Source organism: Balaenoptera musculus, chromosome 15 (assembly GCF_009873245.2).
Source record: "Balaenoptera musculus isolate JJ_BM4_2016_0621 chromosome 15, mBalMus1.pri.v3, whole genome shotgun sequence".
Classification (NCBI taxonomy): domain Eukaryota; kingdom Metazoa; phylum Chordata; class Mammalia; order Artiodactyla; family Balaenopteridae; genus Balaenoptera; species Balaenoptera musculus.
The window spans coordinates 72,238,125-72,262,498 of NC_045799.1; the positions used below are offsets into that span (position 1 = coordinate 72,238,125).

The 24,374-nt window shown below is 47.3% G+C and overlaps 2 protein-coding genes and 1 non-coding gene across 6 annotated transcripts in view; 2 read left to right on the forward strand and 1 right to left on the reverse strand.

Moving 5' to 3' along the window:
* Positions 1–630: 630 nt before the first annotated feature.
* On the reverse strand, positions 631–1,180 carry LOC118881662. Its single transcript, XM_036826784.1, is given in 3 exon segments — positions 631–763; positions 972–1,021; positions 1,024–1,180. Coding segments are annotated over 3 exon segments (306 nt in total). The 5' UTR covers positions 1,147–1,180.
* The window catches only part of LOC118880713 (Snf2 related CREBBP activator protein), a 33,101-nt gene continuing 9,739 nt past the window's right edge, over positions 1,013–24,374 (forward strand). Inside the window, exons 1-25 of one of the 4 annotated variants that reach the window (XM_036824555.1) lie at positions 1,013–1,073; positions 2,741–2,814; positions 3,379–3,641; positions 5,493–5,744; positions 7,068–7,253; positions 7,491–7,631; positions 8,743–8,965; positions 9,081–9,358; positions 9,995–10,088; positions 10,227–10,316; positions 10,808–10,996; positions 11,085–11,413; positions 11,891–12,068; positions 12,977–13,113; positions 13,340–13,509; positions 13,628–13,820; positions 15,360–15,496; positions 15,585–15,771; positions 17,311–17,480; positions 17,826–18,091; positions 18,295–18,582; positions 19,111–19,275; positions 19,550–19,735; positions 19,953–20,219; positions 20,565–22,072. In XM_036824555.1, the coding sequence (XP_036680450.1) occupies positions 3,588–3,641; positions 5,493–5,744; positions 7,068–7,253; positions 7,491–7,631; positions 8,743–8,965; positions 9,081–9,358; positions 9,995–10,088; positions 10,227–10,316; positions 10,808–10,996; positions 11,085–11,413; positions 11,891–12,068; positions 12,977–13,113; positions 13,340–13,509; positions 13,628–13,820; positions 15,360–15,496; positions 15,585–15,771; positions 17,311–17,480; positions 17,826–18,091; positions 18,295–18,582; positions 19,111–19,275; positions 19,550–19,735; positions 19,953–20,219; positions 20,565–22,072 (5,688 nt within the window). In that variant the 5' untranslated portion in view covers positions 1,013–1,073; positions 2,741–2,814; positions 3,379–3,587. Of the gene's footprint in view, positions 1,074–1,160; positions 1,300–1,381; positions 1,594–2,740; positions 2,815–3,378; positions 3,642–5,492; positions 5,745–7,067; positions 7,254–7,490; positions 7,632–8,742; positions 8,966–9,080; positions 9,359–9,994; positions 10,089–10,226; positions 10,317–10,807; positions 10,997–11,084; positions 11,414–11,890; positions 12,069–12,976; positions 13,114–13,339; positions 13,510–13,627; positions 13,821–15,359; positions 15,497–15,584; positions 15,772–17,310; positions 17,481–17,825; positions 18,092–18,294; positions 18,583–19,110; positions 19,276–19,549; positions 19,736–19,952; positions 20,220–20,564; positions 22,073–24,374 lie in introns of those variants that run through there. The other 3 variants (XM_036824554.1, XM_036824553.1, XM_036824557.1) reach the window with 3 other exon arrangements.
* LOC118882116 lies at positions 9,780–9,906 on the forward strand. Its single transcript, XR_005016671.1, has one exon. It is a non-coding gene; the product is annotated as a small nucleolar RNA SNORA30/SNORA37 family (small nucleolar RNA).

Below are 24,374 nucleotides of genomic sequence, written 5' to 3' on the forward strand. Positions count from 1 at the left end.
TTTGAACTGGGCCTAAATGGATGGGCACTTATCCACTTTTTCAATCAAACAATTCATCCTGGATGCTTCTGTGTGCCCTGAGGCTCCAGCATAGGACAGAGGTAGCAAACTGACAGCCTGTGGCTGAATCTGATGTATTTTGCCCCTCTTTGCTTTATTTACACTACCTTCCTGGTCCTCCTAGGTTTTTGAGCTTTCAACCCCTGGTCTTTGCTGTAACAAAAACTGGACTTCAAATCAACAACGCAGAGAGAGAATCAACTCTTTGAGTAGAATGGGGAAGAGCTCAAGTGAGTGGATGAAGAGGAGCTGAATGAGAGCTTTATCTGGGATTCTGTACCTGGCTCCTAGGGTGGGCTTTAGGTGGTACATTTTGTGTTTGTATCCTGTGACTTAGACTGCTTGGTTATGAACCTTCGTTCTGGACTCTGTCACTGGTTAATCTATGAGCCTCAAATCATTTGTAAAATGGAGCACTGCTAGGATTAAAAAAGATAATCAGTGTACAAAGTGGCCTTAATAGAAGGTATCTGTTATTATTATTATTCTGTTCCGGGGTGAGGGTATCATATTCTCAAAGGGGTTCTTAACCCAAAATGTTGGCTAACAGATGGCATAAGTGCTTAGGAGTTACTGGGAATACCACCCTTGCGTAAAACGAAGCAGCTCTACATAAGTGGACTGTCGTGGGAATCCAGAGGCCCAGGTTCCACTGCTAACTTGCTGAAAGTACCTGAGAAATTGCTTCAGCTTTCTGGGTGATCTATTAAAAAAAAAAGTGGGGTGCATCGATCCGAGTTGGCAGCCGCAAAGCAGCCCCAGCGGCAGGTTCCGCCGTGTAGGGTAAAAGCTTTCTGCCGCGGGGCAAGCGCCGAGCCTCCGGGCGGACTACATCTCCCAACCTGCCTTGCGCGTCGGGCAGCGCCCTACGCTAGCACGCGAACCTCTCCGCTCCCCGAACCTCCAGTTACTGTCTCTCGCGAGAGGACGGGCCGCGCCGGCGGTAGCGATAGTGAGCTGTGGTGGTGGCGGTGGTGTTGGTGGTGGCGGCCGAGACGGCGGCGGCCATTTTGGTGAGGCCTCGGAAGCGGCGGTGGCGGTTCGCTGCGAGTAGCGTCTCCCATTTTTCCCACCCACCGCCCGCATCTCTGTGCCGCGAGAGGAAGCAGTGGAAGCAAGGCGGTGGCAGTAACCGCGGGCCCCAGGGGAATTTAAAGGCCGCGAAAGCGGCAGCCAAGAGGGGGCCCTCCCCCCCTCCTCGGCGGGAGGGGGGTGGTGCGCACGCCCCCGAGGACGCAGGTAAGGAGAGGGAGACAAGATGGCGGACGCCCCACAGCTCCCCCTCCCCTGACGGGTGACTGCGCGCGCATCTTTCCGCCACCGCCTCCCCTCCCACCTTCCCGGGGTGCTGCGCGCGCACCTTCGGCCGGGGCCCCGGGGCCGGTGCGCGAGGCTGTCGGCGCGCGCCCATAGAGACAGGCTGAGGGGGGCCAGGCCGGCCGGCTCTGGGCCCGGGCGCGTCTTCTCTCCCCTCCCGCCCGTCTGCGCACGCGTGCCTGAGCGAGCGAGCGAGCCCTGAGAGGACGGACCCAGGTGCGCTCCTGCCCGCCCACCAACCCCAGTCCCCCCTAAGGGGCGCGCGGGAAGAGGAAGGGGGGCGTGGGACGAATAGTCGGGGCCCGCGCCCACCATATCCAGTCAGGAGCCAGGACCTGGCGGCACGAGCCCTCCCTTATCTCAGCCTTTCGCGGTGTGGTGGTGGGGGCTCCCTGACAGGCAGGGATGAGAGGCTTCTTAGTTCTGCGACCCTTGGGTGCGTGGGTTTGGGTTCTGGCGGGAGCCCCCGGGCGGTGCGCGCAGCCGGCTCTCTCCGCCTCCAGGCGCGCACGCGCGGGCCCCTCCCCCAGTCGCGCACGTTGGGTGGGGTGGGAGTCTAGGAGGGGGCGGGGCTATCTTAGGGCTAGTGGCAAGTTGGGGCAGAGGTCAGGGGTCACGCTGGGTCAGGCTGTGGGGACGGGTTGGGAGACGGTAATGAAGCCGGGGGTCGAGAGTTCAAGCTTCTTGGATTCTGGTTAGCTCGATTCCAGTGACTCTGTTGTGGAAGGTGGAGTGAATCGAAGGCTGCACCGTGGTTAAAGAATTTCCTTAAACACTGGGGAAACACTTCCGGGCCTTGTGTGGGTTTACCCTGCCTATTTCCGGGGTATGGTTCTTTGCTGTTCGGGTTTCCTTACCTCTGCTTCTCTAAGGTCTCCTGCTCTAGTTCTGGTGTTTGGGGAAGTGTCATATGGCGCAGGTATAGGAGTCGCAGGGCCTGCCCTGAGGAAGGGTGGATCCTCCTATGTTTAGCCCTCACTGGAAAGGAGAGCCGGCTGCCAGGCAGCCAGCACCTTTTGAGCTTCTGGATGTGACATCTTTTTTGGCTTTGTTAATTTGTCCTCCATTCAGAAGTTGGAGCCTTTTACCCTTAAGCTTTTTAAACTTGTTTGGGGGACTTCACTTCCCTGCTTCTCCTCCCCAGCCAGAATCTCATGTTACTAGGGAATTCTGTTTTCACAAAACATGGTTTGATTTTATTTTTCTGAAATGTGATTTTTATTTACTACTGTAATTCACTTCCACCTTTGAACTGGTTTGGGTATATTTAAAAGCCTCAAAAGATGGTGTAAAGAAGGCTTTGATGAATGTTGGTAAATGTGGATTAGTTCCTCACTGCTGTTTTCTTCCCTGTTTGTTTCAGGCGTGATTCCCCTCAGTACGGCGGCACCGTGGAAGTACAGACTTTCACAGGGGGTGTGGTCTCAGCTCACACAGGTGAGGGCTCAAATACCATTTCATGTGCTGATGCTAATGGGAAAGATGTTTGAGATAATGATTGTGGTGCAACAACAGATCTGGGACTATGGAGAGAGAAAGATCTGATCACCCTGACTCTACCAAGGAGAGTAGCACGTTCTCTTGGTTTTGGCATCAGACTGTCTAGGTTTGTCGTCCTCCTCCTACTTCCTTACTGTGACCTTATGCAAGTCTTTTGGTCTCTTTGTATTCTGATTTCCTAACTTATAAAACAGAGGAAATATTAGAACGTAAGCTACATTTATGTCAGTGGTCTTTCTGCATAGCTCTGTTTTTGGTATGTAGAAGGAACTAAGCATTTATCATAGCATGAAAAGTATCTGGTTTATAAGGTAGATGTGAGGATTATACAACACATCAAGTAAGTACTCAGTAAAGTATTTGACACATAGTAGATGCTCAAGAAACACAAGCTATAATCACTGTGTTCGGTTATCTTTATTTGCTAGTGTTATCCCTGTTTTTTAAAAAGATTCTTTAATCTTTCTAAATCCCATTTCTACTCTTTTTACCCTACTTTAGGTGCTCCAGAGGCCGGTGAACCTGAGTGGAGGCTGGGACGCCCTAGTGGGCCCCGGGCCCTGGAAGGTGGGTCCCGGTGGCCGGTGGCCCAGAATGAGGCCAGCTCCCAGCATGCCCTGCAGCCGGACGCCAGCCCCTCGGCCAGCAGCAGTGGTGACAACGACCCAGTCGTTCTTCAGGCATCCAAAGAGGAGCCTGGGAGTGGGACCATGCAGAGCAGCCCCTCCCCTGCTCACCCTCAGCTCCCAATCTTGCAAACACAGGTTTGAAAGTGGGGAGAGTTCCTTCTCTGCTTCTGCTTTGTGGGCTGTTGGCTTTGAGGCAGAAGGAATGTGGCAGGTCTTAGCCGTGTTTCCATGATCCTAGCTACCTGGGTAGCTGAGTTTGGAGAATCTTTGATGCTCAGGTGGGCTGTCAAGCCTGTTGGATACTCATATTCTACTTGACATTAGTGTAATGTTGATCTCTAAGAGCATGGAAATTTCTCATTACCTGAAAAAAGTTGAATTAAGCCAGGTTGGAAATGGGGTTTGTGACAAAATGCTTTTAAGACTGCGTACTTTGAGAATAGCTCGGTTTCTTTTGGAACTGGAACGAGGTAAGCCTTATGGATGGTGTGTAGTATTCATTCTTTTCTCATACTGAGGGAGTGCTGGAGGTAGGAGAAGAAAACCATGACTTTTTTTTTTTTAAAACATCTTTATTGAAGTATAATTGTTTCACAATGGTGTGTTAGTTTCTGCTTTATAACAAAGTGAATCAGCTACACATATACACACGTTCCCATATCTCCTCCCTCCCGCATCTCCCTCCCTTCCACCCTCCCCATTCCACCCTGCCAGGCGGTCGCACCGAGCTGATCTCTCTATGCTATGCGGCTGCTTCCCACTAGCTAGCTATTTTACATTTGGTAGTGTATATATGTCCATGACACTCTCTCACCCTGTCACATCTCACCCCTCCCCCTCCCCATATCCTCAAGCCCGTTCTTTAGTAGGTCTGTGTCTTTATTCCCATCTTGCCACTAGGTTTTTCATGACCTTTTTTTTTTTTTTTTCCTTAGATTCCATATATATGTGTTAGCATACTGTATTTGTTTTTCTCTTTCTGACTTACTTCACTCTGTATGACAGACTCTAACTCCATCCACCTCATTACAAATACCTCCATTTCATTTCTTTTTATGGCTGAGTAATATTCCATTGTATATATGTGCCACATCTTCTTTATCCATTCATCCGATGATGGACACTTAGGTTGCTTCCATGTCCTGGCTATTGTAAATAGAGCTGCAATGAACATTTTGGTACATGACTCTTTTTGAATTATGGGAAAACCATGACTTTTAAAAAACTGGACAGACCTAGGTTTCCCGTACAGTAGGCTTTTGATGGTTATGGGTTTGATATTATTTTCCTGAGCAGCTGGGAAATTATGTGACATAATGTCTTTCTTCATTTAGTTGAGGAAGGAATTTGAGTGGCACGCTGTGAGGCTTGTGTGCCAGAGTGAATTTCATGAGTTCCCTCACTATCCACATTTAAGTAGGACTTTGTTCTCTACTTATTATTGCTTATGCGGTACCTTGTAATAGGTGGATGTTCGAGAACAGTGATCAGTCCTCCCTTTCCCCTCCTACCTCTCCAGTAAAGGAAACTACCGAGACTGGTGATGAACATAAAGAGGTTTAGGTGGTCTTGGACTTTTTGATGCTTTTTGAATTTGGTGGTAGCTCAGATTTATTTGCATGGGTGAATCTGCCATACTTGCTGTGAAAAGGAGGGAAAAATAGGGAGTTGTTTATGTGAGTGAAATCATTGAGGTTCTGAAAAGATCATTAAAAGTTGAAGTCATGTGCTATAGTAGTAGTCTTGAATTTGGGAATTGTGTAAATGTCAGGCTCTAATTCCTCTGGCATATGTTTACTGGAAACTTGGCTTTGCCATCTTGAGTACCTTATTAAAACTTCATCCCAAATGTTGTGTTTATAAAAATGAGGTTGATACCTTACTCCAGAGCTTTTTTTTGTGGAGATAGAATGAAGTAATGTACTTAAAACCCATGGTAGAGGGCTGCTAAGCATTCACCTTATCTATCATTTCTCCCTTTTCTAGATGGTGTCGGACGGCATGACAGGCAGCAATCCTGTGTCCCCTGCCTCATCCAGTTCCCCAGCCTCTAGTGGGGCAGGTGGCATCTCCCCCCAGCATATAGCTCAAGATTCCTCTTTGGATGGACCTCCAGGGCCCCCAGATGGTGCCACAGTGCCCTTGGAGGGGCTCAGCTTACCCCAGGCTGCTGACCTGGCTAACAAGGGCCCAAAGTGGGAGAAGAGCCATGCTGAGATTGCAGAGCAGGCCAAGCATGTACGTATTGGGAAGGCCCATGAGGCTTCTTGGGAGGCTTCTTCCCTGAACTCCTTTGTCCCATGGGTATTTTACATTTCTTTCCTTATCTTTGATTTACAATACAGGCTCTGCTTTGACTTACGTGATCTTGAGCAAGTTGCTTGAACTCTGAGCCTCATTTTCTTTTTTTTAAAATAGGGATGGTGTAATAGTGGATAGGCTGTTAAAAGGTTTAAGTTAAAGGAGAAAATAGACAAAAAAGTGCTTTGTAAGCTCTGAGCCTCCTAAGATTTACTGGTTTCTACTTCACGTTTTTCTTCTATAGTCTCTGTTAAACTTACCAGAGGTAAATGTCGTCTCTGGGCCAGCAACATCAGCATTACTTGGGAACTTATTAGAAGTGCAAATTCTTCGTACCCTTCTTCTACCTACCCATTTAAAACTCTAGGCATGGGGTCTAGCACTGTCTTAAAAAGCACTACAGATGATTCTGATGCATGCTCAAACTTGAGAGCCGTTGGTCTAATATCCATGTCTTTCTTGGTGTTTCCTTGGTGACCATCAGGCCATTTAGTTCCTTGTCTTATCTGTGGCTGTTAGTTCCTTTGATTTAGTTTTTGTCAGGAGAGGACAAAAATAATGAGGGCAATTGTCCTGAGTTTATAAGTCACCTCTTAAATAAAAATTTCAAGTGCTTTCATTTTTTTTTTATGAGATATAATCAATGTAGAAACAGTGTTATCTTTTTGTAATACTAACCACTGTTAATCTTTTTGTGTATAACTGTTCGGTATTTTCCACAAAAAAGTACATTTTTATAAAAATAATATTTTTCAAAAGCAGAAACAGGATTGTGTAAATTGGATTTTATAGCATATTTCTAAGTACGAACATATTCTTGTGTAAGTAGAATTCTGCGGCCGTGAAGGTCCCTTCACTGTATCTAGAGTCAGTAAGGAAGCATGCTTTCCTTGTTCTCTGGGAAGCTTCCCTTGGGATATGTTTTCCTAAGTTTTGCCTATATTCATAAGGTATGGAGTGTAAAAAAAATGGAAAAAGCATGAAATCTGGTGTGTGGAGTCAGACCTATTTTTAATTCCCAGTACTTATCACCTCCTATCTGTGTAATCTCAAGTAAATCACTCAGTCTCCCTGATCTTTTTTTTGCTCACCTGAAGAGCATATAATATCAACTCGTAGGATTGGTATGTGGACTCAAGGCAAGCATATAACACTCAGTCCAGTCAGTGCCTGTATGTAGTCAGAGCTCAGGGATTCAGCCATGGTCATGAGGTAAAGTATATGTCAAGTAACTTGATTGACCTAGTTCTTCCTCATTAGGAGGCTGAGATTGAGACTCGGATTGCTGAGCTGCGGAAGGAGGGTTTCTGGTCACTGAAGAGACTGCCTAAAGTGCCTGAGCCTCCCCGCCCCAAGGGCCACTGGGACTATCTGTGTGAGGAGATGCAGTGGCTCTCTGCCGACTTTGCTCAGGAGCGCCGTTGGAAACGGGGTGTGGCCCGTAAGGTATGTCCTCAACTGGACCTACTACCTTCCATTTTGTTTTCAGGTTTGGTTTTTCTTGATGGGTAGGTTGGTTGGAAGGGAACCAAACATAATGGTGTACAGTGCTTGTAAATGCTTCTAGTCTCAAGAGGCAAGCTCTGACTTCCCAGGTTTCTTGACTTTGACTTTTCTCTTTACCCTTGACTTGGGGACGGGCCAAGGGTCTGGCCTTGGAGTGTTTTCACCTCATTCCCACAGGTGGTGCGAATGGTGATCCGGCACCACGAGGAGCAGCGGCAGAAAGAGGAACGGGCCCGGAGGGAGGAGCAGGCCAAGCTGCGCCGAATCGCCTCCACCATGGCCAAGGATGTTAGGCAGTTTTGGAGCAATGTGGAGAAGGTAGGCAGCAGAGATTGGGAAAGGGAAATGCCTTGGGGTTGACTGGTGGGTAGCATGGTAGCAGGAATGATCTAAAGTTCTCCTCGAGAGAGTGGATAATTATTTCATGCAACTCTGATGACATTTCTGTTGCGTGCTGGACCTTTCAAGCATTGAGTTCTACGAGGAAGAGAGAAGTACAGTGGAAAAATATGGGCCCTGCCTTTGGGGATTGCTAATAGGACTTCTTGACTCCCCTAGGCCATCTGTCCTTTGCAGCCCATTCAGTATGCTTTTTCATGTGTGTGCCATTTACCTGCTTAAATACCATCAAAGTTCTCGTTAATTGTTCTCATTTATTAAGTTGTAATTGTTTCTTTTTTTTTTAATATTATTTTGTTTATTTTTTTTTATCTTTTTGGGCTGCGTCAGGGTCTTCGTTGTGGTGCACAGGCTTCTCTCTAGTTGCGGTGTGTGGGCTTCTCTCTAGTTGTGACTTGTGGGTTTTCTCTCTCTAGTTGTGGCGCCCGGGCTCCAGGGCACATGGGCTCTGTAGTTTGCAGCACATGGGCTCTCTCATTGAGGCGCGCTGGTGTGCGGACTTAGTTGAACTACGGCATGTGGGATCTTAGTTCCCCGACCAGGGATCGAACCCGTGTCCCCTGCATTATAAGGGGGATTCTTTACCACTGGACCACCAGGGAAGTCCCTGTAATTGTTTCTTAAGTATTACCTGGCTTCTGTCTATATTTTCATTCTTGTATTCTGCCAGTTCCTTTTCTTCTTTCCACTTCAAACATTCTCTTGTATGTCCGTGGCCATTTACACATGCTTTTTCTGCTGCAGGGGATGCCTTTTTCCTCATCTTCACTTAGGGAACACCTACTTAATCTTTAAGATTCAGCTCCAGATACATTTGTAAGTCTTTCCCCACTGCCTGAGACTAAGCTGGCTCTTCTCTATCCTGTGCTTCCTTTCTGCTTTCCTCAGAAGCACCCTTAAGGTCGTTTAGCTCTTCCTTCCTGAAAAGCCAGCCCAGGGCCTAGCATAGAGGAGGCTTCCCTAAATGTTGAGTAAGAATACATGAGTAAAAGATTATCTTGGTGATCCCTCCATTTCATGCTTGTGTCAGGTGGTGCAATTCAAACAACAGTCCCGGCTCGAGGAAAAGCGGAAAAAAGCCCTGGACCTGCACCTGGACTTCATCGTGGGGCAAACTGAAAAGTACTCAGACCTTCTGTCTCAAAGCCTCAACCAGCCACTGACCTCCAGCAAAGCTGGTTCCTCCCCTTGCCTTGGCTCTTCCTCAGCTGCCTCTAGTCCTCCACCCCCAGTTTCCCGGATGGATGATGAAGGTGTGTGTCCTCTTTAGCTCTGTTACTCTTCCTCATGTACCCTTTCCAGAGCTGAAAACCCACCCTGTGGCTTGCAGGGCCCCGTGGACTTTGTGACCTTGTTCTCCTGCTATAGATGGGGACTTCCAACCCCAAGAGGAGGAGGAAGAGGATGATGAGGAGACGATTGAGGTTGAAGAACAACAGGAAGGCAATGATGCAGAGACCCAGAGGCGTGAGATTGAGCTACTTCGACGTGAGGGAGAACTGCCACTGGAAGAGCTGCTCCGTTCCCTCCCCCCTCAGCTGCTAGGAGGGCCTTCCAGCCCCTCAAGAACCCCCTCATCTCGTGATAGTGACACCCGAGATGGGCCTGAAGAAGGTGGTGAAGAAGAGTCCTCTCAGGTGTTGAAGGTATGGGCAGAAGGGGATAGAAGGTGGGTTCAGAGTGGGAGCAAAGGGAGAGCCTTAAGGACTGAGTTCTTCTGGTCTATAAGGTTGATTGTGATTTTTAGGAGTCCTCCCTGGTCTGAGCAGTTGGGCTCTCATTTGAGGATGGATAGGAAAGAACCTGGGTTTGGGGCAAGTTACAGTCTGAGATGGGCAGATTTCTGATGCATGGAAGAGTGTACTGTACTCCTAGAATTGCTGTGTGAGCTTGAAAAAAAACTTAGTTTGGTCCTTGTTGCTTCTGTGAAATGGCCCTAATACTCACTTGCTGGTTTGTAGGTTCGGAGCTGAGATGGTAACCTTGAAGTCTCTTTTGGACCTAAGCTTTCTGTTTCTCCATGTGTCCGAGTGCATGGGGTTGGTGTTGGGGGCCTGTGTTTCTCTTCTAGCACTTTCACAGGTCCTCCCCTGGGCAGTGGGGCCAGGATTTGGTAGCTGGTATTGAAATTGAAAACCCTTGATTGTATCCTTGCCCTGGGACTGTGTCAGTGGCAACTGTCAGTGGGACAGAGACTATTCTGTGACATCTTATTCAACGTTGTGTCTTTCTCTTGCTGCTCTAACCATAGGCCTTCTCCTTTTTCATCCTCTGCCAAACAGGTAAAGCCCCCACCCTCCTCTGTCACACAGCGCAACAAACAGCCTTGGCATCCAGATGAGGATGATGAAGAGTTTGCTGCCAATGAAGATGAAGGTCAGGCCTGTTCTCAGTCCTCTTGCCTCTTACCCCTTGAATTGTCTGGACCTAATATTTCAGGCTTTCTCACCTCTTCCACTTGGACTGTGTTCTGAGCCTCTGTCCCCATTGATCTTGGTTCATTCTCTTTCCTAGCGGAGGATGAAGAGGATACCATAGCAGCTGAGGAGCAGTTGGAAGGGGAGGTGGATCATGCCATGGAGCTGAGCGAGTTGGCTCGAGAAGGTGACACCAGACATTTTACTGAGTATCCACTTGGTGTCTCTGTGCAGAATGCCAGAGATAAAGAAATGAATAAGACACTTTTATCCCTCCTGGAGATACTCCAGATCTAATGACAGAGACAGATTTATAGATGGTTATAAGTAGAAAATTATGATTGGTTATGATGAAAGTTTGAACAAAGTGATGGGAGAACTGAGTGGAGGGAAGAACTATTGGAAGAGGATAGTGGCCATGTTTGATCTGAACCTTAAAGGGGAGGTTCCTCAGATTGATACCGTCCTTCCCAATGGAAGGCAGGGCCATCCACAGTCTAGCCCATGTTACGGGGCTTGGCTGAAAATAGCTGGTGCTGAAAGTAAACTCTTTTGCCTCCCCTCAGACCTGGGCCTAGCAGTGTCTGTAGAAGCTGAAGTAAAATGAACTGGCACCACTCAGACCTCCCCTTCTTCCCCATGAAGCACGTAAAGGCTTACCCTTCACTTCTCTTCCAGGTGAGCTGTCTGTGGAGGAGCTACTGCAGCAGTATGCAGGAGCCTATGCCTCTGATGCCTCTGCCCCAGGTTCTGGGAGTAGTGAAGAGGAAGATGAAGATGAAGTTGAGGCTAACAGCTCTGACTGTGAAGCAGAGGGGGCCACAGAAGCTGAAGAGGCTACTCAAGAGGATAGTAGCAGTCAGTCAGGTGAATGTGTGGTCATGAGGCAAGAGCTGGGGAGGGCAAGACTGGAGGAGTAGGTATGGTGAACACTAAGCCTTGATCTGTGCTTTAGACTCTGCTGAGGAACAGAGTGAGGATGAGGAAGATGAGCATTCAGAAGAGGAAGAAACGAGCAGGAGTTCGGAATCGGAGGAATCTGAGTCTGAGGAATCTGAGGAGTCCCAATCACAGAGCCAAGCAGATGAGGAAGAGGAGGAAGATGATGACTTTGGGGTGGAGTACTTGCTTGCCAGGGACGAAGAGCAGAGTGAGGCAGATGGGGGCAGTGGACCTCCCACCCCAGGGCCCACCACCACTCTAGGCCCTAAGAAAGAAATTACTGACATCGCTGCAGCAGCTGAAAGTCTCCAGCCCAAGGGTTACACCTTAGCCACTACCCAGGTATTTCCAGGCCCAAGCTTCTGCTTTCTCATATCTTTTTTTTTTAAAATAAATTTATTTATTTATTTATTTATTTTTGGCTGCGTAGGGTCTTCGTTGCTGCGTGCGGGCTTTCTCTTGTTGCGGCGAGTGGGGGCTACTCTTCCTTGTGGTGCGCGGGCTTCTCATTGTGGTGGCTTCTCGTTGTGGAGCATGGGCTCTAGGCACGCGGGCTTCAGTAGTTGTGGCACTTGGGCTCAGTAGTTGTGGCTGGCGGGCTCTAGAGTGCAGGCTCAGTAGTGGCACACGGGCTTCGTTGCTCCACGGCATGTGGGATCTTCCCGGACCAGGGCTCGAACCCGTGTCCCCTGCATTGGCAGGCAGATTCTTAACCACTGCGCCACCAGAGAAGCCCCGGCTTTCTCGTATCTTGACTCTCCTGTTTCTCAGTGACAGATTCCTCAATTCCATTGTGTTACCTCTCTTCCTACCTACTAGGTGAAGACACCCATCCCCCTGCTCCTACGGGGCCAGCTCCGGGAGTACCAACACATTGGGCTGGACTGGCTGGTTACTATGTATGAGAAGAAGCTTAATGGCATTCTAGCTGATGAGATGGGGCTAGGCAAGACGATCCAGACCATTTCCCTGCTTGCCCACTTGGCCTGTGAGAAAGGTAACTAGGCCGGGCCCTTCTTCTTGGGTCTCCCTTGGCCAATTTCCTGGGAAGCTTATTTAATGACTTCAGCTGTAGCACGGTGAAACAGTCTCTTGCTGCTAAGTAGCTTCATTGACTCTGGTCAATAACTGTATAGAGAGGTCATTGTAGGCACTAGGATTAACCACCCCCCCACCACCACCCCAGAATTTTGACTTAGTTGATTTACAATTTTCGGTTAGTTTCAGGGGGTACAGCAAAGTGATTTGGTTATACATATGTATGTATATGTTCTTTTTCAGATTCTTTTTCTTTTAGGTTATTGTAAGATATTGAATGTAATTCCCTGTGCTATGTAGTAAATTCTTTGTGTTTATCTATTTTACATGTAGTAGTGTGTATCTGTCAGTCCCATACTCCTAATTTATCCCTTCTCCCCTTTCCCTTTGGGTAACCATAATTTTCTTTTCTGTGTCTGTAGGTCTGTTTCTGTTTTGTAAATAAGTTCATTTGTATTATGGTGCTAGGATTCTTAGGAAGGGCCATTAGGACAGAATCGTCAGGGTTTTATACCTTAGTTCCAGAACCCCAAAGTTTGTATTTCCTTACTCTCTCTCATCTTTTTTAAAATTCCTCTGCCCCAGATCTCTCCGAATCTTACTTTATTTTTTAAAACTGAGGTATAATTGACATTTAACACTATATTTCAGATGTACAACGTAATGATTTGGTATGTGTATACACTGCAGAATGATCATCATAGTAAGACTAGTTAACATCCATCATCATACATAGTTACAAAACGTTTTGTTTTTTCCTGTGGTGAGAACTTTTAAGATTCACTCTCTTAGCAATTTCACATGTGCGATACAGTATTATTAACTGCAGTCACCGTGTTGTACATCTCTCATTCTTTTGCTAAACAGGTAACTGGGGTCCCCATTTGATCATTGTCCCCACCAGCGTGATGTTGAACTGGGAGATGGAGCTGAAACGTTGGTGCCCCAGCTTTAAAATCCTTACTTACTATGGAGCCCAGAAAGAGAGGAAGCTCAAGCGGCAGGTTTGCTTCCCCGTGTGATTGCTCCCCTCCCCTATTGATGTTTCCTATATTTTTAGGCCCTGTCGTCAAGTGAGTTCCTTTCCCTTCCCTTTCTGTTACCCCATTCTGCTCCTGGGACTTTTCTCCTTTCTCCCAACCTGATTCCTGTCCCTTGAAGATCTTAGGATGTCTTCTTTTTGCTCTTTCTTTTCACCCCACTTTCTGCTACTTTCTCCTGATACTGCAGGGCTGGACCAAGCCCAATGCCTTCCATGTGTGTATCACATCTTACAAGCTGGTGCTGCAGGACCACCAGGCCTTCCGCCGTAAGAACTGGCGCTATCTCATTCTGGATGAGGCTCAGAACATCAAGAACTTCAAGTCTCAGCGCTGGCAGTCATTGCTCAACTTCAACAGGTGGAGATGGAGATGTCTGAGATTCGTGGGAGGGTTGACTTGGCCTGACTGGTGGGATGCTTGGACAGTTGGGACTTGGTTGACCATCCTCCCTGTAATTCCCTCTGTCTCTTTGCAGCCAGAGACGCCTGCTCCTGACAGGAACACCCTTGCAGAACAGCCTCATGGAACTGTGGTCCTTGATGCACTTTTTGATGCCCCATGTCTTCCAGTCTCATCGCGAGTTCAAAGAATGGTTCTCTAATCCCCTAACTGGCATGATTGAGGGCAGCCAAGAGTACAATGAAGGTCTAGTCAAACGCCTTCACAAGGTAGGGCCTGTACCAGTTTGTCAAGGGCATTGGGAATGGCAAGGAACTAAGGGCAATACCCAGAAAACCCTTAGGAACAGGGAAGTCAGTGCTAGGCTGAATTTACCCAGTTGTCAAGCTGCAGTGTTCCAGTGACTGACTCATTGCCAGATTGAGTGACCTCATCTTAGTCATCATTCTGCTTGTTTTCTTTAATGGTAGCATTTCTGTTTTTATTCCTTGAGTAGAATGATAATGCTGATCAGTTCCTGGCTTGGGTTTTTCTTTACCTGACTGACTTTACACAACTACATATTTTTGTTGTGTTCTCTTTTTCTTTTCATTTTTTATTTTTTAAATTTTTTTATTTTTGGTCTTCTCTGGTTCCTCTTCCTTTGTCCAGTGTCCAGCTTTTAAATAACATTTCTCAGCATTCTGATCTTTACTTTTTTTTTGTCACCCAATTTACTTATCTCATCGGCATACTGATTTATATAATTCCTTGACTCTCTAGACCACTCAACCTGTAGTTAAACTTCTGATAACGTCTTTAATTGAAAGTTCCTCTTTTTTTAAAATTTTATTTATTTATTTTTGTTATCTGCCCCCAACCTCTTTGACCCCCATCTGATGGACATTTTTATACAGAAAACAATAAAAATTTCCCTCTCAGCTTGGTGCCTTCAGCCTGACATTTTTGGAATGCAGGGGGCACTTCCCTCTCTCCTTAGCCCCTGGGGCTCAGCCCTGCCTTGGCAGCTGTCGCCTACCCTGCCAGAACTCACTCTGTTATAAGCCAAACATCTCAAGCCTTATAGCCTATTATTTCTACTCCAGTTTGGTCAATCACACCATCATTTTGGTAAATCAAACTATCAGTAGAAACCAAGAAGTCTTAACTATACTTCCTCCTTTTTAAAATTTTAAAATATTTTTAATATTATTTGTTCCCATTTTATTGAGATATAATTGACATATAGCACTGTATAAGTTTAAGGTGTACAACATAATGATTTGACTTATATACATCATGAAATGATTACCACACTAGATTTAGTGAAACTATATCTTTCTTTTTTTCTCTTTTTTCACTTCTTCCATGTCAACTTGATGACTATGTCATATCAGATTTTATCTCCTGAGATCTCAGATTTGCCTTTGGTTTTCTGTGCTGCTGTCAGTGCCACAGATTTGTTCTCAGCTTCTTGGCTGGATTTACTTTCACCATCTTGTAAATTTACAGTTACTCCCTGGAACTGTAGTTTGACTCATCCCTTCTGCTTAGTTAGTTGCTCTGTCCTCAGTGCTTTATCACTTCTTGTGTTGTGGTATTATCTTTATGTTCATCTTTTTCATTATAGTAAATTCCTTGAGAGGAGGGCTTGCATCTGATTCACCTTTGTGTGTTTGGTTCCCGGCATGCTGCATGGCTCCATGAGAGTTTACTGATGGGCTAAGCCAGCGCTCTGCTGGTCATCAGGCCAAGACCCAGGTAGAGGGTCTAGGCTGGGGCATAGTGCCCGCTGTTCTCCTGTCAGCCTTCTGCTTATTTGCTTTTAGGTTTTGCGGCCTTTTTTGCTGCGCCGAGTTAAGGTGGATGTTGAGAAGCAGATGCCTAAAAAATATGAGCATGTTATCCGCTGCCGGCTCTCCAAGCGCCAGCGCTGTCTCTATGATGACTTCATGGCACAGACCACGTAAGGGAGGACTGAGGGTGGGCCTGGGACCCTACAATGGAGCTGAGGTGACTATCAAGATATCCCATTTATTTCTCCTTTCTCCCAGAACTAAGGAGACACTAGCCACGGGCCATTTCATGAGCGTCATCAACATTTTGATGCAGCTGCGAAAAGTCTGCAATCATCCAAACCTGTTTGACCCTCGACCCGTTACCTCCCCCTTCATCACTCCAGGCATCTGTTTCAGCACCGCCTCTCTGGTGCTAAGGGCCACTGATGTCCACCCTCTCCAGGTAAGCAGTTGCCTCCAAGGTTATTGGCCCTACCCAACCCTGCACCTCTTTTCTTTATGCTGGAGTCTGACCTTTTGCATCCTTACTTCCCCTGTCACCTCAGCACTATTCCAGTTTCATCGTTTTCTAACTGTGTCACTTTGGGCAAGCTAATTATTAACCTTTAACCCTAAATTTGCTTGCCCTTCAAAACGGGGGTTATAAGGCCTATTCTGCAGTATGTTTGTGAGAATTGTGTTAATATTTTTAGAATTGCCTGGCATATTAATAATGCTTAAATATTTTAATCATTTCTAAGCATATGGTACAGTGGCACTAAGTACATTCACATAGTTGTACAGCCATCACTATCATCCATCTTCAGAAATTTTTTCATCTTTCTAAACTGAAACTCCATACCCATTAAATAATAACTCCCCATTCTCCCTCTATTCCCAGCACCTGGCAGCCACCATTCTACTTTCTGTCTCTATAAACTTACTATTTTAGGTACTTCATGTATGTGTGATCATACAGTATTTGTCCTTTTGTGACTGGCATATTTTACTTAGTAGAATGTCTTCAAGCATGTGTCAGGATTTCCTTGGGTTGGGTAATATTCTGTTGTACATGTTTTTGTGTATGTGTATACATGTATGTGTCTATGTATGTGAGTATACACATGTATACATTTACATACATAGAGACAAATACCACGTTTTGTTTATCTGTTCATCAGTGGACACGGCAGTTGTTTACACCTTTTGGCTACTGTGAATAATGCTGCTGTGAGCATAGGTGTACAAATATGTGTTTAAGTCCCTACTTTCAATTCTTCTGGGTATATATACCCAGAAATGGAATTGCTGGATCATATGATTATTCTATTTTTAATTTTTTGAGGAACCGCTATACTGTTTTCCATAGCAGCTGCACTATTTTACATTCCTACCAGCATTTTGCAAAGGTTCTGAGTTCTCCACATCATTGCCAACACTGTTTTCTGTTTTTTTTGATAACGGCTGTCTCAGTAGGTGAGGTGGTATCTCATTGTGATTTTGATTTTGATTTCCCTAATGATTAGTGATGCTGAACATCTTTTCACGTGCTTATTGTATATTTTCTCTGGAGAAATGTCTGTTCAAGACCTTTGCCAATTTTTAATTTTTTTTTTTTTTTTTGGCCACGCTGTGGGACCCGTGGGATCTTAGTTCCCCGAGCAGGGCTGGAACCTGGGCCCTCAGCAGTGAAAGTGCAGAGTCCTAACCACTGGACCGCCAGGAAATTCCTGCCAGTTTTTAAATTGGATTGTTTGGTTTTTTTGTTGAGTTGTAGGACTTTGTGTGTTCTGGATGTTAGCCTCTTACCAGATACCTGATTTGCAAATAATTTTGGTCCTAGTCTGTGGGTTGCCTTTTCACTTTATTAATAGTGTCTTTTGATGCAGTCTAATTTATCAGTTTTTTTCTTTTGTTGTCTGTGCTTTTGGTGTGATATCCAAGAAATCATTGCCAAATTGGCTCCTTTGACACTGTGCTCTTGTGTTCCTTCTTATGTCAGCGGATAGACATGGGTCGATTTGATCTCATTGGCCTGGAGGGTCGTGTCTCTAGATATGAGGCTGACACATTTCTACCCCAGCACCGCCTTTCCCGCCGGGTTCTGCTGGAGGTGGCTACTGCTCCTGACCCCCCACCCCGGCCCAAGCCAGTCAAGATGAAGGTTAACAGGTACCAGGGCTGAGGAATAAGGAAGTGGGTTCCTAGAAAAAAGTGGCTGCAGCTGGCTGGGGGGAATTGGGGTGGAATAACCAGAAGATGGTTTCGGGAGAGGCCCTTGTGTTTGTCATTGATTTTTTTTTTTTCCCTCCTCTCTCTGCTTCGTGCTTTTTTTTTTTTTTTGCTTTGTGCTTTTTGGTTATCGGATTTCTTTCCCTCTTTCTCCATTGGGTCTTACCTTTCCCTCCTTTGCTTTTATAATCTGTCTGTTTTTCTGCCTCATCTTCCTTATTAATTTCTTTTCCTACTCTTCACTCTCCCTCCTTCCCTACCCATCCCCTTGTTTTTTCCTCATAGGATGCTGCAGCCAATGCCCAAGCAAGAAGGCCGGACAGTGGTGGTGGTGAACAGTCCACGGACTCCCCTGGGCCCTGTCCCAGTCCGACCCCCTCCAGGCCCTGAGCTCTCAGCCCAGCCCACCCCTGGCCCAACCCCCCCAGTGCTGCCAGCACCACTGATGGTGTCGGCCTCGCCTTCCGGACCCCCACTCATTCCGGCATCCCGGCCTCCTGGCCCTGTTCTTTTGCCCCCACTGCAGCCAAACGGTGGGCCTCTCTCCCAGGGTGAGTTGCAAGGGAGCCAGGATGCTGGGGGGTACTTCAGGCAGATTGTTCGGATTGGAGGAGAAGTAATGGTTTGAGGAGCTGGGTTGGAGACAGGGGTGTGGTGTTTGATGGGCTACAAGGGATTATGTATGGAGGTTTCTAGGACCAGGCTGAGGCTTTAGTCAAGGTATATCTGACAGGTGTTTGCTTTGTGTTTACAGTGATGCCATCCCCTCTGGGGGTCTTGAGTGGGACCTCACGACCTCCCACGCCAACCCTATCCTTGAAGCCGGCCCCACCTGCTCCTGTTCGCCTGAGCCCTGCCCCACCCCCAGGCTCCTCCAGCCTGTTGAAGCCCCTTACAGTGCCACCAGGCTATACCTTCCCTTCTGCTGCTGTCACCACCACCTCTACCACCACAGCCACGGCTCCCACCACGGCAGTGCCAGCTCCTACTCCTGCTCCACAGCGCCTCATCCTGTCTCCCGATATGCAAGCTCGCCTGCCCTGTAAGTTCCCAGGGCTCTGTGAGGGTGAAGGACTTGAGATGGGAGGAAAGCCTATATGCCATGGGGCTGGAGAAGAAAAGCTCGGGACCATGAGTGTATCAAATTCTAGGTAGCTAACATATATTAGGTATTTTGCCAGGCACTGGTAATTCATAATCAAGTAAGAGCCCTCGAGTAGTTCACAGTCTCTAGTTGGGGAGATGACCCATAGATGAATAAATAGTGGTAAGCCTACCAGTAAAAAATTATTTGGGGTAAAAGGGCAGCATAGTGGAGGCAGGTGGTGATTAGCTCAGTATGGTGGAAAGCTGTTAGAGGATGTAAAGGAGATTGCAAAGCAAACAGGTGGGATTGGAAGGAGTAGCATGTCAAAAGCTCAAAGGCTGTAGGTGGAGGCTAAGTTTATTGGAACATGGTAAGTTGAGGGGGAGGGTTGGAGAAACTGGAGACTTGTGCCTCATGAAGGTCTGTGAAGTGAGGTTGAGCAGAGTGAGCCCCATGTACATTAAGCCTCTTCTTTATTCATAGCAGGTGAAGTGGTCAGCATCGGGCAGTTAGCCTCACTGGCACAACGGCCAGTGGCTAGTACAGGGGGAAGCAAACCTCTCACCTTCCAAATCCAGGGCAACAAGCTGACTTTGACTGGTGCGCAGGTGCGCCAGCTTGCTGTGGGGCAGCCCCGCCCGCTGCAAAGTAGGTAAAACCCACCCCCTGTCCTGCCTTTTTCCTCCTCTTCTTTGTCCCTTTGTTTTTGTGGCTCTTTTCAGATGTCAGCCTTTATGTTTCTTTCCCTACCTTTTGATGGGTGGGGCCAAGGGGAATGGTTGGAGGGTGTCTTTTGATCAAGATAGGTATGAGTTTATTCTGGAGAAGTTATTCCCTCTTCGTTCTTTCTCTCTTCTCTTGCCTCTGCCCTCCTCCGGCTGATAGCTGCTTCTTTCTTTCTCTCTCTCTTCCCTTAACCCAGGGAATGTGGTGCACCTGGTGTCAGCAGGGGGGCAGCACCACCTCATCAGCCAGCCTGCCCATGTGGCCCTCATCCAGGCCGTGGCCCCGACCCCTGGCCCTACCCCTGTCTCTGTGCTGCCTTCTTCGACCCCCAGCACCACCCCTGCCCCCACTGGCCTCAGCCTTCCGCTTGCTGCTAACCAGGGTGAGGCTTCTGGCCTTCCTACTTACTTAGCCCTGCTGGCCTTGGTCCTTCCAGGCATGCCCTGGGCTACTGTCTGTCTAGCCTTCCCTCAGTGTTGTTTTCCTTTGCCAGTATCTCTGATATCTGTCTGCTACCCTCTCCTGCCCTTGGACTTCTTCCATCCTTTGGGTCTCTTGTTTCTTTTCTACCTTCCCCTCAATCTAGCTTCCTCTTGCAGTGCCACCAACCATGGTGAATAATACAGGCGTGGTGAAGATTGTAGTGAGACAGGCCCCTCGGGATGGACTGACTCCTGTTCCTCCGTTGGCCCCAGCACCCCGGCCTCCGAGCTCTGGGCTTCCAGCTGTGTTGACTCCACGCCCCACATTAACCCCTGGCCGGCTACCCACACCTGCTCTGGGTACTGCCCGAGCCCCCATACCCACGTCCGCTCTGGTGAGGCCACTTCTCAAGCTGGTCCACAGTCCTACGCCTGAAGTCAGTGGTGAGTTCAGGTGGCTGAGGCCAAAAATTTTTGCCAGGAATGGAGATAGGGTGGCCCAGAGGGTTTCTACGTCACAGTAGATCCTTTCGTTATCAGTATACTGATTTGCATTAGCCCCCAAAATGGTCTGCTGAGCCCTTGCCTAATTCCAAGATACATAAGTTGGAACTTTGGAGGGAAAGGAAATGTTAAATTGTTAGATTCCTTGAATCTTTGATCTCATGGTGTGGGAGTGAAGGTCTTCTGGGAAACAGGTGAAGCTTGGGGGTAAGGGAAGGGGTGGGACAGGGTAATAGAAGGAGCAAAAAAAGAATTTTGGGGCTAACTTATACTCTGTCTCCACAGCTTCAGCACCCGGAGCTGCTCCCTTGACCATCTCTTCTCCTCTCCCCGTGCCATCCTCACTCCCTGGGCCAGCCTCTTCTCCAATGCCAGTTCCCAACTCCTCTCCCCTTGCTAGTCCTGTGTCTTCTACAGTCCCAGTTCCGGTATCATCTTCACTCCCCATCTCTGTCTGCACAACGCTTCCTTCCCCAGCCTCAGCTCCACTCACCATCCCCATCTCAGCCCCCTTGCCTGTTTCGGCTTCGGGCCCAGCTCTGTTGACTAATGTGACTCCAACACTGGCACCTGTTGTCTCAGCGGCTCCTGGACCTCCCTCTTTGGCACCAGTTGGGGCTTCTCCATCAGCGTCAGCCTTGACTCTAGGTTTGGCCACAACTCCATCCCTGTCCCCATCTCAGGCACCTGGTCATCCTCTGTTGTTGGCTCCAGCCTCTTCACATGTTCCAGGGTTGAACTCAGCCGTGGCCCCAGCGTGTTCACCTGTCCTGGTGCCAGCTTCTGCTCTGGCCAGTCCTTTTCCGGCAGCATCAAATCCAGCTCCAGCTCAGGCTTCCCTTTTGGCTCCAGCACCTACTGCATCTCAGGCTCTAGCCACCTCTCTGGCTCCCATGGTGGCTCCACAGACAGCAATCCTGGCTCCTTCTCCAGCTCCTTCTCTGGCTCCTCTTCCAGTCCTGGCTCCATCACTAGGCCCTACTCCTGTCCTGGCTCCATCGCAGACTTCGGTTCCACTTCTGGCTTCATCATCTACTCCAGGAACTCCTTTAGCCTCAGCTTCCTCACTGGTGCCAGCCCCAGCTCCTGTGTTGGCTCCATCATCAGCTCAAACTATGGTACCAGCCCCAGTTCCGTCACCTCTCCCGAGTCCGGCTTGTACGCAGACACTGGCTTTACCCCCAGCTTTAGCATCCACTCTTGGCGGCTCGTCTCCATCTCAGACACTGTCTTTGGGAACTGGGAACCCCCAAGGTTCTTTTCCAGCTCAGACATTGTCATTGACTCCAGCAGCATCCCTAGTACCAGCTCCAGCCCAGACACTGTCTTTGGCACCAGGACCACCACTGTGTCCATCTCAGACGTTGTCTTTGGCTCCAGCACCCCCTCTGGCTCCAGTTTCTCCGATGGGCCCGGCCCCAGCTCACACACTGACTTTGGCTACGGTGTCGTCATCTGCTTCACTCCTGGCCCCAGCTTCAGTGCAAACACTGACCTTGAGCCCTGCCCCAGTGCCAGTGCCCACCTTGGGCCCAGCGGCAGCTCAGACTCTGGCACTGGCCCCAGCCTCAACACAGGCCCCAGCTTCCCAGGCATCTTCCCTCGTGGTTTCGGCAACCGGTGCCGCTCCCTTGCCTGTCACCATGGTATCCCGGCTGCCTGTTTCCAAGGATGAGCCTGAGACACTGACATTACGCTCTGGTCCCCCCAGCCCTCCCTCCACTGCTACCTCGTTCAGTGGTCCCCGACCTCGACGCCAGCCCCCACCACCACCTCGTTCCCCTTTCTATCTGGTAAGTTTTACTGCCTCAAAGGAGAGGGAACAGGAAATTGAATTTCTTTGGAGTGTTGCTACAGAGTGGATGGAACAAAATAATGTCACCTTTATCTTGGTAAATTACAAAGCCTAGTTTTGTGGACCTAATACTTGAATGCCACTGGACAAAGCCCTTCCCTGGGCCTTTACTCTTACCTGTAAAATGGGAAGAATAATCCATGTCCTACTTTTCACAGAGGAGTAATTGAGGACATAATGTGCTTTTAAAACTATTACTCACTGATGTGTTCAAGACTTGTTACGTTTGGTCTCTTTGGTTCTTGCTTACTCTTTTGAGTTAGTGTTGGCATCTCATTGCCCCATTTTACAGATGAAACTAGCCTACTAAATGATGTTTTAAAATTCATACAACTTGTGAGAACACAGATGTGCTGACTCCATTGCTTTCTCTTCTTCCCCACAAGAGGCAGTCCTCAGAGACAGGAGGATTTTTCTCAGTTGCTAAAACTGTCACCATTAAGTATTTGAACTTCTAGGGGAGAAAGGACACCATGGAATACAGTTCCCTGAAGATCATGAGCGTTTGACTTTGACGGTCATTTGCTGTAGTTTTTTACCTCCATGGTGATTAAGTGGGCAATAAAAACTCTTCTCTGTCCCTTCATGAGCTTTCTGGTAGCCACTTTTTTCTATCATATATATAGTTGTATATATATTTGGTTAAATAAAAGTTGCAACTCAGAGTATAACCCAGGACCTAATAATGAGAAAGATCTAGTGAGTCCTTCCAGGCCCTCTTGTCTTTTTCTCACTCTGATAATAGAGCTGCTTCTTATTCACGGCCCCAGTCCCCCACCCTCCATCTTTGCCACTTGCCTCCACCTTTGGTCTTTCTCTAATGCTGCCAGGTTGGTCTGGCTTTTTGGAAGTAGAGAGAAGAGAGCCTAGATCCTAGCCCAAGGGTGCAACCCCATGGTCTGTGTTAAAATTTTCATTGCTCTGCAAGTAGGTAGCAGCTTCTTGATCCTTTTTCTTTAAACAGTTTTGAGATATAAATCACATACCATACAGTTCACCTATTTAAACCATACAATTCATTGGCTTTTAGTATATTCACAGAATTATGCAACCATGACAACAATCAACTTTAGAACATTTTCATGGCCCTAAAAAGAAACCCCACACCCTTAGCCATCATCGCTGACCTTTCCATCCCTCCTAGCTCTAAGTAACTTGCATCTGTAGATTTATTTATGGAGTCATATAATAGACGGTTTTTTGTGACTGGCTTCTTTTAATATTTTTGAGGTTCATCCATGTTATGCTATAACTGACATATATATATGTATATATATCAGTACTTCATTTTTTAAAAATTGTTGAATAATATGCCATTGTATGAATATACCACATTTTATATATCTATTCATCAGTTGATTGGGGGACATTTGGTTTGTTTCTTCTTTTTGGCTGTTATGAATAATGCTGCTGTGAACATTCATGTATAAGATTTTGTATCTTTTCATATGTTTTCGGTTATATTGGATGTAAATTTAGGAGTGGAATTAACTGGGTTATGGTAACTATGTTTGACTGTTTGAGGAACTGACAAACTGTTTTCCAAAGTGGCTGTACCATTTTACATTCCCACCAGCCCTTGTGAGGGTTCCAGGTTCTCTACATCTTTGCCAAAAACTTGTTATTATTTGTCTTTTTTGATTATAGCCATCCTAGTGGGTTTGAAGTGGTATCTTGTGGTTTTTAAATATTTATTTATTTGGTTGCGCCGGGTCTTAGTTGCAGCAGGGGGGCTCCTTAGTTGTGGCTCCAGGGCACTGCAGTTGCAGCTCGCCGGCTCCTTAGTTGTGGCATGCGAACTCTTAGTTGAGGTATGCATGTGGGATCTAGTTCCCTGACCAGGGATCGAACCTGGGCCCCCTGTATTGGGAGCGCAGAGTAGAGTCTTATCCACTGCACTACCAGGGAAGTCCCTTTTGTGGTTTTGATTTGCATTTTCCTGATGGCTAATGATATTGAGTATCTTTTCAGTGGTTGTTAGCCATTTGTATATCTTCTTTGAAGAAATGTCTATTCAGATCCTTTCCCTTTATTAGTTGGGTTATTTTATTCTTTTCCTTTTTGTTATTGAGTTGTAAGAGTTCTTTATATATTCTGGATACAAGTCCTTTTTCAGGTAGATGATTTGCAAATATTGTCTCCTTTGCTGCTACTTAATGAGAGCTATCCTTAATGATTTTTCCCTCTGCCAGGATGCTTTCCTTCCTCACTTAGACCACCAGGAGCCAAGAGGTCAAGCT